The 15,075-nt window shown below is 49.5% G+C and overlaps 2 protein-coding genes across 2 annotated transcripts in view; both read right to left on the bottom strand.

The window, feature by feature from the left end:
* The window catches only part of PRRT1 (proline rich transmembrane protein 1), a 20,333-nt gene extending 18,658 nt beyond the window's left edge, over positions 1 to 1,675 (bottom strand). Inside the window, exon 1 of the mRNA XM_018555829.1 lies at positions 1,649 to 1,675. Within this exon, the coding sequence (XP_018411331.1) occupies positions 1,649 to 1,675 (27 nt within the window). The remainder of the gene's footprint in view (positions 1 to 1,648) is intronic.
* A 5,042-nt stretch (positions 1,676 to 6,717) lies between these two features.
* The window catches only part of LOC108786526 (carnitine O-acetyltransferase-like), a 36,840-nt gene continuing 28,482 nt past the window's right edge, over positions 6,718 to 15,075 (bottom strand). Inside the window, exons 13-14 of the mRNA XM_018555844.1 lie at positions 8,546 to 8,683; positions 6,718 to 7,029 (exon numbers count right to left, since the gene is read on the bottom strand). Of these exons, the coding sequence (XP_018411346.1) occupies positions 6,814 to 7,029; positions 8,546 to 8,683 (354 nt within the window). The 3' untranslated portion in view covers positions 6,718 to 6,813. The remainder of the gene's footprint in view (positions 7,030 to 8,545; positions 8,684 to 15,075) is intronic.

Raw genomic sequence — 15,075 nt, 5'->3', positions numbered from 1 at the left:
CCCTCCCCCCCTCCTCCTCCTCTCTGGTTCTCCCCCTCTCTTTCCTCTGCGATTCCTCCTCTTTTTTTTTTTCTTCTCTAATTCCCCTTTTCTGTGTTCCCCCCACTGTTCCTCTCTCCTCCACCTCCGTTTCCACTTCCCTTTCCCCTCCTTCTCTCCTTTTATTCCTTTTTATTTATTTATCTTTTTTTTTTCTGTATGTACCAGTCACAGGGATGGTAGAGGACGGGCGGATGCCAATGTGGTGCTGCCCTTGGTGGAGCGCCGATCCTGCCGGAGGGTTTCATGTGCAAATCACAGAAACCGAGACATTTCTATCAATTCAAAGGAAGGAGACCGAAAAATCTATGAAGGGATCTCCTATATGGGGAGAAAAGAAGGGAAAAAGAAAGGGAAGGAAGCAGGGAGGAAGAAAAAGAGGAAGGGAGAAAGGAAGGTAGGAGGGAAGGAAGGAAAATAGGAAGGGAGAAAGGAAGGTAGGAGGGAAGGAAGGGAGAAGAGAAGGAGGAAGGGAAGGAAGGAAGAGAGGATGGAAAAGAGGAAGGAAGAAAGGAAAAGGTATGGGAGGAGGGCAGGGAGGGAGAGAAGGAAGGAGGGAGAGAGGGAAAAGGGAGGAAGGAAAAGAGTAAAGGAAGAAGGGAAGGGAGGAAGAATGGAAAAAAGGAAGGGAGAAAGGAAAAAGGTATAGGAGGAGGGAAGGGAGGCAGAGAGGGAGGGAGGAAGGGAAGAAGACAGGGAGGAAAGAGGGAAGGGAGGGAGAAAGGAAGGGGGGAAGGAAGGAGGGAGGAAGGAAGGGAGAAAGGAAAAAGGTATAGGAGGAGGGAAGGGAGGCAGAGAGGGAGGGAGGAAGGGAAGAAGAAAGGGAGGAAAGAGGGAAGGGAGGGAGAAAGGAAGGGAGGAAGGAAGGAGAGAGGGAGGAAGGAAGGGAGAAAGGAAGGGGGGAAGGAGAAAGGAAGGGGGGAAGGAAAGAGAGAGGAAGGAAGGGAGGGAGAGAGGGAAATAGGAATAAAAAAGTGTGAAGGAAGGAAGGAAGGGGAGGGAGAGTGGGAGGAAGGAAGGAAGGAGAGAGGAAGGAAGGGAGGGAGAGAGGGAAATAGGAAGAAAAAGTGTAAAGGGAAGGAAGGAGGGAAGGGAGAGAGGGAGGAAGGAAAGAAGGGAAGGAGGGAGAGAGGGAGGGAGGGAGGAAGGAAGGAGAGAGGAAGGAAGGAGTCCAGGATGTATGATCAGTGAGTACACCACACGAGTCCTCGATGCCTCTCCCCGTGTCTCCCGTCTCTCCTCCATATACAGAGGACGTCACCCACATATCTGTCTGTCATTGGAGTTTACCATCCCTGCTGAAGGGCCGCTGAGCTAAAATCAATTGGCAGCATAGAAAATATTTTGTTTGGTCTAAGCCAGGGGTGGGCAACTCCGGCCCTCCAGCTGTGCTTTAACTACAAATCCCAACACGCCTCTGCCTCATGGGACTTGTAGTTCCACAACAGTTGGATGGATGAAGTTCCGACCCCTGGTCTAGGCACAGCAGTACTACAAAACTGGAAGCCTGGATATGTAATAAGCAATGTGGCCGCCCCCCGTCTACAGATATTTATAACCTGAACAGAGATGAATAGTTACTGAGGAGATTCTTTCGGGTGATTCTTACCTGCTTGTGTCTTGCAGATACAGACATGCCGTGTGCCGTGTGGGAGGGTCTGTCTGCTATAATCACATGACTAGTCCCAGTTGTGGAATAAAATGTCATTTAATCATCTTCCTGAGGACACAAAACAGAGAAACACATGAGGTATTATTTAACCTGGAGGACTGAGAACATCCTGTGAGTGCAGAGCGCCATGGACCCAGGACGTCTCTATAATAAGGCAGCCTGAATCACTGCTGGGAGAGGAGAGCTGAGCTGCTGAATCACTGCTGGGAGAGGAGAGCTGTATTTTACTTGTCTACCTCCATCACACAGCCGTCCGTGTCTCTGCCGCCTCTCCTGATGATCCAATGCTGCGGTCTGTGCCCCATCGGCCCTGTCACCATCACTGGGCAGTCTGGAGGATAAACTTTCCCCACCCCTGGATAGCCAATAGGGAGTGTCCGTGTCACCCGGCAGTGATTCGGACACCCATGGAAGGACACTCTAGACCCGACGCATCACATGATCACAGATTCGTTTTTTTGGGGGCGATACATTGGAGCGGCCGGGTTACATCATTCCTTACTTACTGCTGGTTAGGAAGATGGAAATCCTTGAACGTCCGTCCCCCTGACCACATGTCCACACGTAAAGGACAAGAGGGCAGATGACGACCTCACCAGTCTTCCGCTTCTCCTTCATATGCATGTCATGAATTTAGCTGCTTGGTTGCAGTTCAGATCAATGGACAGGGGGCAGGCTGAGGGGTGGGCAGAAGAGGCGGCCACCTCGAGCACTTCCGCTGGCCTAGGGGTGGGGGTGGGGGTCTTGGGGGTATGGAGAATGGGGTGCGAAAGGGGCAGTACCTTTTTGTGACCCTCCCCCCATGACAGCTCATGAGGAGCGTTCAACTTGACCTTTTGTGCCTTGGGTACTGGGGGACTTGGCACTGCCAGTGGATCTCTTTTTAAGGGTCGGAGTTGCCTAGAGCAGAGGTAACCAAACTCCGGTCCTCCAGCTGTGGTGAAACTACAAATCCCATGTGCCTCTGGGAGTCATTCGTACGGCTGTCAGAGTCTTGCAATGCCTCATGGGACTTGTAGTTTCACCACAGCTGGAGGGCCGGGGTACCTAGAGGCGTCCCGAGGCCGGGTGTCACCCCCCTTGTCGTCATCGCGCGTGCACGTGAGGTCATCATGATTGACGCCTGCCTTGGTGATGGACGCCGGCAGAGAGGGGAGGGGACGTTCACCCGGCAGGATGAGGTATGTCACCCGGGTCCCCTCCTCTCTCCTGACACTGTTGGGCTCTAAGTCCATGACCGAGTGCCTGACTTTTTAGAGGGGGTGACACCAAAATACCTGTCAATCATTTTGGTGTCAATCCGGGTGCGGGCCGCCCCCGCACTCCCCTTGTGACGCCACTGGGGGTACTCATGCCCTGGAGATAGATAACATGGTCTCTGGCTACAAGATACATTGTGAGCGTTTGACATGATTAAAGACTGCAGCAGGTGTAATGATATGTTCAGAAACACAGAGCTGCAGTGGTTTGGCGTCCAGCTTAGAGGATTTCTTCATATGTGTTAAATAAAAAAAAATTTCTGTTTAGAAATCCCATTAGAAGAAAACCAATTTGAGGATGATGATGTGATAATTCCCGGAGACGATACCCCGTGTAATTAGTTGGGATTCATTAACGGAGCCACAAGGCGGCCCGGGGAATTATTTTCCACTTGCCGGCGATTGAGGTTTATTAGGACCAGTCAGCTCTGCGTCTGTCACGTTTTTGGTTATATTGCCTTCACCCCCCCCTCCATCCCCCACCCCTGGGGAGAGTTCTATATTCCACGGCCGCTTCCTCCTCTCTAATCCTTTCCTCCCGCTCAGCGCAGGTAACAAAGCTCTAATACAAACCTTTCATCATACTGTCAGCGCCTGCAGCAGCTGCGTCACGGCCCTCTCCCGCCCGGGCGCCGCTACTCCCCGCGCTGGGGACTCTCATCTCCGGCGTTCCTGCGGCAGGTAGACGATGTCACGTCCCTGCACGGATCACGCCGCGGAGGATTAAAGACTCACACAAAGCGCGGTGGATCCTTTATTAAATCCAATAATAACAAAGCATATAAATCCCCTCTGTGTGCACCGAATGCCTCTGCAAACCCGGATATTACCTTGTGGAAGTAGCTGTGACATCATCACTGTGCTGTACATAGCCTGTGCAGAGAGCGGAGCTGTGGGAGGGACCCAGCAGGCCCCGCCCACTACAGGAGGGGGTGGAGACAAGACCCGTTAACTTGCACAAGAGAGAGCAGCAGTGACTGGTCTTTATTACAGGACGCTCCTCCCACTGCAGGCTGCCTGCAGAAAAAACAGGAGAGGGGCGGAGACAAGACCAGTCATCTTGCACAAAGAGAAAGATCAGCAGTGAGTGGTCTTTATTACAGGAGGGGGCGGAGACAAGACACGTTAACTTGCACAAGGAGTAAGAGCAGCAGTGACCAGTCTTTATTACAGGAGGGGGGCGGAGGCAAGACCAGTCACCCTGCGCAAGGAGAGAGAGCAGCAGTGACCGGTAAACGTTGCTTGAGTCTTTTAATAAAAAGATTAGCAGCAGTGACCGGTCTTTATTACAGGAGGGGGGGGAGACAAGAACAGTCACCCTGCACAAGGAGAGAGAGCAGCAGTGACCGGTCTTTATTACAGGAGGGGGGGGAGACAAGAACAGTCACCCTGCACAAGGAGAGAGAGCAGCAGTGACCGGTCTTTATTACAGGAGGGGGGGGAGACAAGAACAGTCACCCTGCACAAGGAGAGAGAGCAGCAGTGACCGGTCTTTATTACAGGAGGGGGGGGAGACAAGAACAGTCACCCTGCACAAGGAGAGAGAGCAGCAGTGACCGGTCTTTATTACAGGAGGGGGGGGAGACAAGAACAGTCACCCTGCACAAGGAGAGAGAGCAGCAGTGACCGGTCTTTATTACAGGAGGGGGGGGAGACAAGAACAGTCACCCTGCACAAGGAGAGAGAGCAGCAGTGACCGGTCTTTATTACAGGAAGCTCCTCCCACTACAGGCTGCCTGCAGAAAAGACAGGAGGGGCGGAGACAAGACCAGTCATCTTGCACAAGTAAGGAGAGAGCAGCAATGACCGGTCTTTATTACAGGAGGGGGCGGAGACAAGACCAGTCACCTTGCACAAGGAGAGAGCAGCAATGACTGGTCTTTATTACAGGAGGGGGCGGAGACAAGACCAGTCACCTTGCACAAGGAGAGAGAGCAACAGCAATTGGTCTTTATTACAGGAGGGGGCAGAGACAAGACCAGTTACTCTGCACAAGGAGAGAGAGCAGCAGTGAGCGGTCTTTATTACAGGAGGGGGCGGAGACAAGACCAGTCACCCTGCACAATGAAATGAAGCAGCAATGACCGGTCTTTATTACAGGGGAAGGGTGCCTTTTCCTTTTGTGATGAAATGCGTTACTGTTGTCTGTCAGCATGCGTTTTGATATGCAGGATTTGCAGTGGAGGTAACAGCCATTGACCGAGGCTTGTTAATACCTGCCAATGCATCAGAACTCGTGCACTGTATGTGCGTTGCCAATACCTTCTGTGGGCCTCCCAATGCAGAAAAATGCACATAACAGTGTTTTTCCATAATGTACTACAGAGCTGAGATGGGAACTGAGACTCTTATAATTATGCAGATCCTGGACACATGCGTTTTAGTGTGTCGCCACACATGCATTAAAACACAACAGTGTAAATGTTCCAGTGCAGGGGTAGGCAAACTGCCGCCCTCCAGCTGCGGTGAAACTACAAATCCCATGATGCAGCTGTCTCTGGGAATCATGCCTGTGGCTGAGACTCTTGCAATGCATCATGGGATTTGTAGTTCCACAACAGCGGGAGAGCCAGAGTTTGCTCACGCCTGCTCTGGTGGACCCAACATCGGACATGTGTTTCTATTTTAGGAGCGTGCATGCCATGTAATGTGTATGTGTGATGCTGACAGGCTGGTGACCGGGTTGTGACCGACTTACTGAAGGTGCTGCGAGCCCAAAAAAACCTGTCCTGCCAATGATCCCAGCACTGTCATTGGGCAGTGATCACCGCTCCTTACATAACAATGGTCACCAAGACCATTCCCATCACAGGGCTCGTCATTCCAATGATGAAGGCACAAAATCCTTGTGGTCAAGAAGGGGTTAATGTAAATCTCATTCCCCCGTGCGTTCACGTACAGTATATATATATATATATATATATATATTTATCAGGACGGCCATGTTCCCTCATTACATGTACATGGCTTGCATTGTGTGTGCTTGCTGCTCCTCTCGCCTCGCAATGTTAGTCTGCCTTCTAACAATAGACTCTCTGCAGTCTCTAACGACATGGAACACTCACAGTGCTCCCGATAGCCAGAGATCATGTGACCTAGACTGCCCAGGGCCTTAGGTCACATGAGGCAGCTCAGAAGTGGCAGTGGGCAGGCGATGGCTCCAGGATAATAATGGGATTTGGTGATGCTGACGGCTGGCCTATTCACGTGAAGTTCATCTATTAGAGACGATTCTTCTCTGACGTGTCGTGCAAAGCGCTCTGCTGCGCTGCCCTGCTATCCATATTCACCATGTTAGCAGCCTATACTGCTAGTAACAGGAACGGAAGAATCTGATTGGCTGCTATCAGCAATACAGAGACATCTTCTCAGACACACCGGCTGCTGGCTGAAACCCAAACAGGCCTATTTGATGGGTAAAGTTCTATGACCCGTGACAGCCAATCAGAACTCACTGCAGCAATATGAACTCTGATTGGCGGCCCTGAATTAGAGCACTCTGGTAGGAAATTTATCAAAACTGGAGCAGGCAAAATCTGGGAGCAGTTGCCCATGGCAACCAATCAGCTTCTCTGTTTGTTTAGTTAAGATTTGAAAATGAAAGAAAGATGCTGACTGGTTACCATGGACAACTGCTCCAGATTTGATAAGTTCCCCTCTCTGTGTATTATCGCTGGCATTGGCCAATAGTAGGCTGTGCTGCCCGGACTCGCACCATCACAATAAATAGGAGGATGTCCAGTTTTCTCTTGTTACTGTTTTATTGAGAAACTTGTTTAAATTAAAGAGACAGGCGCCCGGGCTTATTCCTGCATCTCGGTGATTAATAGAAATAATTCTGGCTTATTCCTCCGCAGATCGGCACTGCAAGGTGAAGGAGCGCATGTCCCGAAGCGCGGCGTGGAGGCTGTCCGACAATCTCTGAGCATCGGTGTCCTGGCAGCAGTCAAAGGCCGACACGCACACGGTAATGCTGTCCTGAGACGGGGCGAAACAGACGCTGTAACCATCCGGGACAAGCGGCCCGTAACACATCACACAGTCCATGGGAGAGGCAACCTAGAGGAGAGAGAAAACCCTGGAATTATGGGTAATACTAGTGCCGGGACAAGGCAACAAGACCAAAGTGTGCACCCCCCCATCCCAGAAGACAAGGAAGGGAGAGATGAAGGAAGACGACAAGGAAGGGAGAGATGAAGGAAGACGACAAGGAAGGGAGAGATGAAGGAAGAAGACAAGGAAGGGAGAGATGAAGGAAGACGACAAGGAAGGGAGAGATGAAGGAAGAAGACAAGGAAGGGAGAGATGAAGGAAGGGAGAGATGAAGAAAGAAGACAAGGAAGGGAGAGATGAAGGAAGAAGGTAAGGAAGGGAGAGATGAAGGAAGACAACAAGGAAGGGAGAGATGAAGGAAGACGACAAGGAAGGGAGAGATGAAGGAAGACGACAAGGAAGGGAGAGATGAAGGAAGAAGACAAGGAAGGGAGAGATGAAGGAAGAAGACAAGGAAGGGAGAGATGAAGGAAGGGAGAGATGAAGGAAGAAGGTAAGGAAGGGAGAGATGAAGGAAGAAGGTAAGGAAGGGAGAGATGAAGGAAGAAGGTAAGGAAGGGAGAGATGAAGGAAGAAGGTAAGGAAGGGAGAGATGAAGGAAGAAGGTAAGGAAGGGAGAGATGAAGGAAGAAGGTAAGGAAGGGAGAGATGAAGGAAGAAGGTAAGGAAGGGAGAGATGAAGGAAGAAGGTAAGGAAGGGAGAGATGAAGGAAGAAGGTAAGGAAGGGAGAGATGAAGGAAGAAGGTAAGGAAGGGAGAGATGAAGGAAGAAGGTAAGGAAGGGAGAGATGAAGGAAGAAGGTAAGGAAGGGAGAGATGAAGGAAGAAGGTAAGGAAGGGAGCGATGAAGGAAGAAGGTAAGGAAGGGAGAGATGAAGGAAGAAGGTAAGGGAGAGATGAAGGAAGAAGGTAAGGGAGAGATGAAGGAAGAAGGTAAGGAAGGGATGGAGAAAAAGAAGAAGGTAAGGAAGGGAGGGAAGAAGGTAAAAAAGAGGGTAAGGATGGTAGAAGGAAGAAGGGAAAGAAGGAAGGAGGGAAGGGATAGAAGGAAAATAAAGGAGGTTAGGGAGGGAGGGAGGAAGAAGGTAAGGAAGGATGAAAAGGAAGGAAGAAGGTAAGGGAAGTAGGAAGGAAAGAAGGAAGGATAAAAGGAAGAAGGTAAGGAAGTACAGAGAGGAGGAATGACAGAGAGAGAAAAAAAGAGAAGAGAAGGAGAGAGAGAAAGTGAATCAGGCGCAGATAGGGAGAGGAGAGGACGCTGTCACACAGAGCTGCAGATTACAACCCCCTGGGGCAATAACAGGTCAGAACACACACGAAATGACAGGGACAGCCACAGTCCTATATATAGACACACATACTGTACACATACATATTATACACGCACACACACACACACACACACACACACACACACACACACAGTATACAGAATATGAAAGTAAAGGTCCCTTTAAAGACATTTCCATACACACGGGACTTGCTTGGAGGCAAAGCTATACATGCCAGTGGCCGCACATACCTGTCCTGTGAAGAGCTTCCAGTGGGAAGACACAGCGTACGATGTATCCATGAGAAGAGACGGGAGGGCCAGCCCAGAGGAGATACACAGCATCTTCATAGCCAAGATAGCCCCATCGACTGACTGCCCCTGTAACACCTACAAAGACAATTCTATTGTTATAAATGATCCCAGCACTATCCACCAATCAGCCACAATGTAATGAGCACACGCCTAATATTCAGTACGCCCCCTTTTGCTGCCAAAACAGCCCTGACCCATCAAGTCATAGGTGCATAGTGCATCCTGGTGCCATCTCTTCTCCGGGTAAGCGACACACAAGCACCCGATCATCCACAGGATGTAAAAGAAAACATGATTCATCAGACTGGGCCGCCTTCTACTAATTGCTCCATGGTCCAGTTCTGATGCTCATGTGCCCGTTGTAGGCTCTTTTGGTGGTGGACACGGGTCAGCATGGGCACTCTGACTGGTGTGTGGCTATATACGCAACAAACTGCGATGCTCTGCGTGTTCAGACACCTTTCTATTGGAACCAGTATTAACCTTTCCAGCAATTTGAACTCTTCTCCTGGATCGCACTGCACAGTCCAGCCTTTGCTCTCCCCCACATGCATCAGTGAGCCTTGGCCGCCCATGACCCTGGTACCGGTTCACCAGTTTACCTTCCTTGGGCCACTTTTGGTAGGTCCTGACCACTGCAGACCGGGAACATCCCACAGGAGCTGCAGTTTTGGAGTTGCTCTGATCCAGTCGTCTAGACATCACAATTTGGCCCTTATCAAAGTCGCCAAAATCCTTCCATTTGCCCATTTTTTCTGCTTTCAACACATCAACTTCAAGGGACAAAATGTTCACTTGCTGCCTAATATATCCCCCCCCCCCACTTCCAGGTGCCATTGTAATATATCCCCCCCATTTCCCGGTGCCCTTGTAATATATCCCCCCCATTTCCCGGTGCCCTTGTAATATATCCCCCCCATTTCCCGGTGCCCTTGTAATATATCCCCCCCATTTCCCGGTGCCCTTGTAATATATCCCCCCCATTTCCCGGTGCCCTTGTAATATATCCCCCCCATTTCCCGGTGCCCTTGTAATATATCCCCCCCATTTCCCGGTGCCCTTGTAATATATCCCCCCCATTTCCCGGTGCCCTTGTAATATATCCCCCCCATTTCCCGGTGCCCTTGTAATATATCCCCCCCATTTCCCGGTGCCCTTGTAATATATCCCCCCCATTTCCCGGTGCCCTTGTAATATATCCCCCCCATTTCCCGGTGCCCTTGTAATATATCCCCCCCATTTCCCGGTGCCCTTGTAATATATCCCCCCCATTTCCCGGTGCCCTTGTAATATATCCCCCCCATTTCCCGGTGCCCTTGTAATATATCCCCCCCATTTCCCGGTGCCCTTGTAATATATCCCCCCCATTTCCCGGTGCCCTTGTAATATATCCCCCCCATTTCCCGGTGCCCTTGTAATATATCCCCCCCATTTCCCGGTGCCCTTGTAATATATCCCCCCCATTTCCCGGTGCCCTTGTAATATATCCCCCCCATTTCCCGGTGCCCTTGTAATATATCCCCCCCATTTCCCGGTGCCCTTGTAATATATCCCCCCCATTTCCCGGTGCCCTTGTAATATATCCCCCCCATTTCCCGGTGCCCTTGTAATATATCCCCCCCATTTCCCGGTGCCCTTGTAATATATCCCCCCCATTTCCCGGTGCCCTTGTAATATATCCCCCCCATTTCCCGGTGCCCTTGTAATATATCCCCCCCATTTCCCGGTGCCCTTGTAATATATCCCCCCCATTTCCCGGTGCCCTTGTAATATATCCCCCCCATTTCCCGGTGCCCTTGTAATATATCCCCCCCATTTCCCGGTGCCCTTGTAATATATCCCCCCCATTTCCCGGTGCCCTTGTAATATATCCCCCCCATTTCCCGGTGCCCTTGTAATATATCCCCCCCATTTCCCGGTGCCCTTGTAATATATCCCCCCCATTTCCCGGTGCCCTTGTAATATATCCCCCCCATTTCCCGGTGCCCTTGTAATATATCCCCCCCATTTCCCGGTGCCCTTGTAATATATCCCCCCCATTTCCCGGTGCCCTTGTAATATATCCCCCCCATTTCCCGGTGCCCTTGTAATATATCCCCCCCATTTCCCGGTGCCCTTGTAATATATCCCCCCCATTTCCCGGTGCCCTTGTAATATATCCCCCCCATTTCCCGGTGCCCTTGTAATATATCCCCCCCATTTCCCGGTGCCCTTGTAATATATCCCCCCCATTTCCCGGTGCCCTTGTAATATATCCCCCCCATTTCCCGGTGCCCTTGTAATATATCCCCCCCATTTCCCGGTGCCCTTGTAATATATCCCCCCCATTTCCCGGTGCCCTTGTAATATATCCCCCCCATTTCCCGGTGCCCTTGTAATATATCCCCCCCATTTCCCGGTGCCCTTGTAATATATCCCCCCCATTTCCCGGTGCCCTTGTAATATATCCCCCCCATTTCCCGGTGCCCTTGTAATATATCCCCCCCATTTCCCGGTGCCCTTGTAATATATCCCCCCCATTTCCCGGTGCCCTTGTAATATATCCCCCCCATTTCCCGGTGCCCTTGTAATATATCCCCCCCATTTCCCGGTGCCCTTGTAATATATCCCCCCCATTTCCCGGTGCCCTTGTAATATATCCCCCCCATTTCCCGGTGCCCTTGTAATATATCCCCCCCATTTCCCGGTGCCCTTGTAATATATCCCCCCCATTTCCCGGTGCCCTTGTAATATATCCCCCCCATTTCCCGGTGCCCTTGTAATATATCCCCCCCATTTCCCGGTGCCCTTGTAATATATCCCCCCCATTTCCCGGTGCCCTTGTAATATATCCCCCCCATTTCCCGGTGCCCTTGTAATATATCCCCCCCATTTCCCGGTGCCCTTGTAATATATCCCCCCCATTTCCCGGTGCCCTTGTAATATATCCCCCCCATTTCCCGGTGCCCTTGTAATATATCCCCCCCATTTCCCGGTGCCCTTGTAATATATCCCCCCCATTTCCCGGTGCCCTTGTAATATATCCCCCCCATTTCCCGGTGCCCTTGTAATATATCCCCCCCATTTCCCGGTGCCCTTGTAATATATCCCCCCCATTTCCCGGTGCCCTTGTAATATATCCCCCCCATTTCCCGGTGCCCTTGTAATATATCCCCCCCATTTCCCGGTGCCCTTGTAATATATCCCCCCCATTTCCCGGTGCCCTTGTAATATATCCCCCCCATTTCCCGGTGCCCTTGTAATATATCCCCCCCATTTCCCGGTGCCCTTGTAATATATCCCCCCCATTTCCCGGTGCCCTTGTAATATATCCCCCCCATTTCCCGGTGCCCTTGTAATATATCCCCCCCATTTCCCGGTGCCCTTGTAATATATCCCCCCCATTTCCCGGTGCCCTTGTAATATATCCCCCCCATTTCCCGGTGCCCTTGTAATATATCCCCCCCATTTCCCGGTGCCCTTGTAATATATCCCCCCCATTTCCCGGTGCCCTTGTAATATATCCCCCCCATTTCCCGGTGCCCTTGTAATATATCCCCCCCATTTCCCGGTGCCCTTGTAATATATCCCCCCCATTTCCCGGTGCCCTTGTAATATATCCCCCCCATTTCCCGGTGCCCTTGTAATATATCCCCCCCATTTCCCGGTGCCCTTGTAATATATCCCCCCCATTTCCCGGTGCCCTTGTAATATATCCCCCCCATTTCCCGGTGCCCTTGTAATATATCCCCCCCATTTCCCGGTGCCCTTGTAATATATCCCCCCCATTTCCCGGTGCCCTTGTAATATATCCCCCCCATTTCCCGGTGCCCTTGTAATATATCCCCCCCATTTCCCGGTGCCCTTGTAATATATCCCCCCCATTTCCCGGTGCCCTTGTAATATATCCCCCCCATTTCCCGGTGCCCTTGTAATATATCCCCCCCATTTCCCGGTGCCCTTGTAATATATCCCCCCCATTTCCCGGTGCCCTTGTAATATATCCCCCCCATTTCCCGGTGCCCTTGTAATATATCCCCCCCATTTCCCGGTGCCCTTGTAATATATCCCCCCCATTTCCCGGTGCCCTTGTAATATATCCCCCCCATTTCCCGGTGCCCTTGTAATATATCCCCCCCATTTCCCGGTGCCCTTGTAATATATCCCCCCCATTTCCCGGTGCCCTTGTAATATATCCCCCCCATTTCCCGGTGCCCTTGTAATATATCCCCCCCATTTCCCGGTGCCCTTGTAATATATCCCCCCCACTTCCAGGTGCCATTGTAATATCTCCCCCCCATTTCCAGGTGCCATTGTAATGAGATAATGTTATTCATTTCACCTCTCAGTGGTCATAATGTTATGGCTGATCGGTCTATATATTAATCTTCACTTAGGCACGGCCACTTTAGGTACACCCTTTCTTGTCATGATCGCCTTTTGCCGGTACAGCAATTTGGTACAAACAATTCCCAGGCTCACCAAAGGTGCTGGAAATGTTCCTTTGATGATTCGTTTCACTCAATTATGTCTATTTCACAGAATTAGTTTCCGAAGTGATTGCATAACACAAGAAATGATTCGTCTTGTGTTTTTGATATGCCCACCTTAAAATTCCAATCACATCTGGCTGATGAGATATTCACGCTGTTACAATCATTCTACAGGAAACCGCACCACTCGATTGTAAATTGTACGCACCACACCAAGGAAACATCGATGTCATTAGCTGACAGGGTGCAGTTCCAGTTATGGCCACCGAGGGGCAATCAGAATTTTTTTTAATGTGTGTGTATATATATGTATATATATATATACACAGGTGATCTGTCCCTTATATAGTCGGTCCCATCCTCTGTCCCTTATAGTTTGTCCCATCCTCTTTGTTACCAGGGTAGTTGCGCTAGCATATATTTACAGAAATTAACCAGCTGCAGCAATATCCATCAACGTGATCAAGTGTAAGCCGGGGTGCTGCGCTTGGTTGTGTGTGCTCCACCTTTTAATTGGTCTTTAAGTTGTGTGAAAATGTGAAAATAACACAAACTAAATACAGTGCCAGTGATCAAATCCTAATTATGGCTGTATAATGAAAATACAAGTCGAAAAAAGGAAGGTAAATGTGTTCGTGAATAAAAATTATTAAATATTAAGTTAGCAATGTAAATATCGCAAAATATGTGTAGCATGTGTAAATAAATAAAATATAATATGTCGTGTGAAAACAAGTTATATTGTGAAAATAAAATCTGGTTGAAAATTGTGTAAAACAGGTGAATTATTCCATCTGGCAATCAAAAATTTAAAAAAAATTAAAAAAGAAAGAAAATTTAAAAAAATTAATTTCAAAAAACAAAAAAATAAAAATAAAAATGAAATGGAATAAAAACTATTCAGGGTGTCAGCGAGGAAACGGAGCACTCCCTTTACGCGTTTCGTCCTGAAGACTTTTTCAAAAGGGGGGACTTTTTCAATTAAAAGGTGGAGCACACACAACCAAGCGCAGCACCCCGGCTTACACTTGTCCCATCCTCTGTTCCTTATAGTTTGTCTCATCCTCTGTCCCTTATAGTTTGTCCCAACCTCTGTCCCTTATATAGTCGGTCCCATCCTCTGTCCCTTATCGTTTGTCCCATCCTCTGTCATTGTCACTTCTATTGGACAGCTTGGCCTGCATGTAAATGTGGATACAAATATAAATAAAAGTATGTGGAATAAAATAAAGGAATTCATATACTGAATATTATCATTTCCTGAATAGACTGTCTGCAGGCATCAGAATGAAATATTTGAATGGCGATGGCTCTTTAAGCTTTGAGGCTGTGCATGTCGCACGCTGTAACACTTGAAGCAGAGAACGAGTGCTAGAACATGGAAAAGGATCAGCTCCACCTGCTGGGAATCCGTGGGATAATGAGAGCCAGGATTTAGCAAGCAACCAAATTGTGAAGTTAAAAATACCATCACTTCATGCGGTATATGAAACAGAGGGATGAGGACAGTGGAATGATGGCAGATATCGCTACAACGGCAGGTTATACAAGGACATTACATTATATATGTATGCAGTATAAAGAAAATACCTAAATAAAAAAAACTGAGTGCACACAACTGCCGTCTTCCTGTATAAAAGAACAAACATAATCAACTGGCAATTTTTACAATGGAGTGTTTCTGCATTGGGTGGAGTGGGGCAGGGTTTGGGTGGAGTGGGGCAGGTTTTGACACTTTGCTGTATTGGATGTTGAAGGTCACCACTGTGCTGCTCACTGTTCTCCTTGCTGGAGGCTCTCACATGAGGAAGGAAAGCCCTGCCTCTACAAAGATGGCCGCCTCCACACACAGACACAATACAAACCAAGGCATGGTAAGTCAGTAATGAGGAACAGATCAGCTGCAGGGAGACCACAATCAATTCTGGTGACTAATCCTTTGCCCTCTGCCTGCATTTTCTTGGGGGGGGGGGGGCAAAGCTTCAAGAGGGATAC

Source organism: Nanorana parkeri, unplaced genomic scaffold, assembly GCF_000935625.1.
Source record: "Nanorana parkeri isolate BGI_ZX_2015 unplaced genomic scaffold, ASM93562v1 scaffold215, whole genome shotgun sequence".
NCBI classification, from domain to species: Eukaryota; Metazoa; Chordata; class Amphibia; order Anura; family Dicroglossidae; genus Nanorana; species Nanorana parkeri.
The sequence above is the reverse complement of the archived record's forward strand: the minus strand, read 5'-3'. Positions and strand labels throughout refer to the sequence as shown.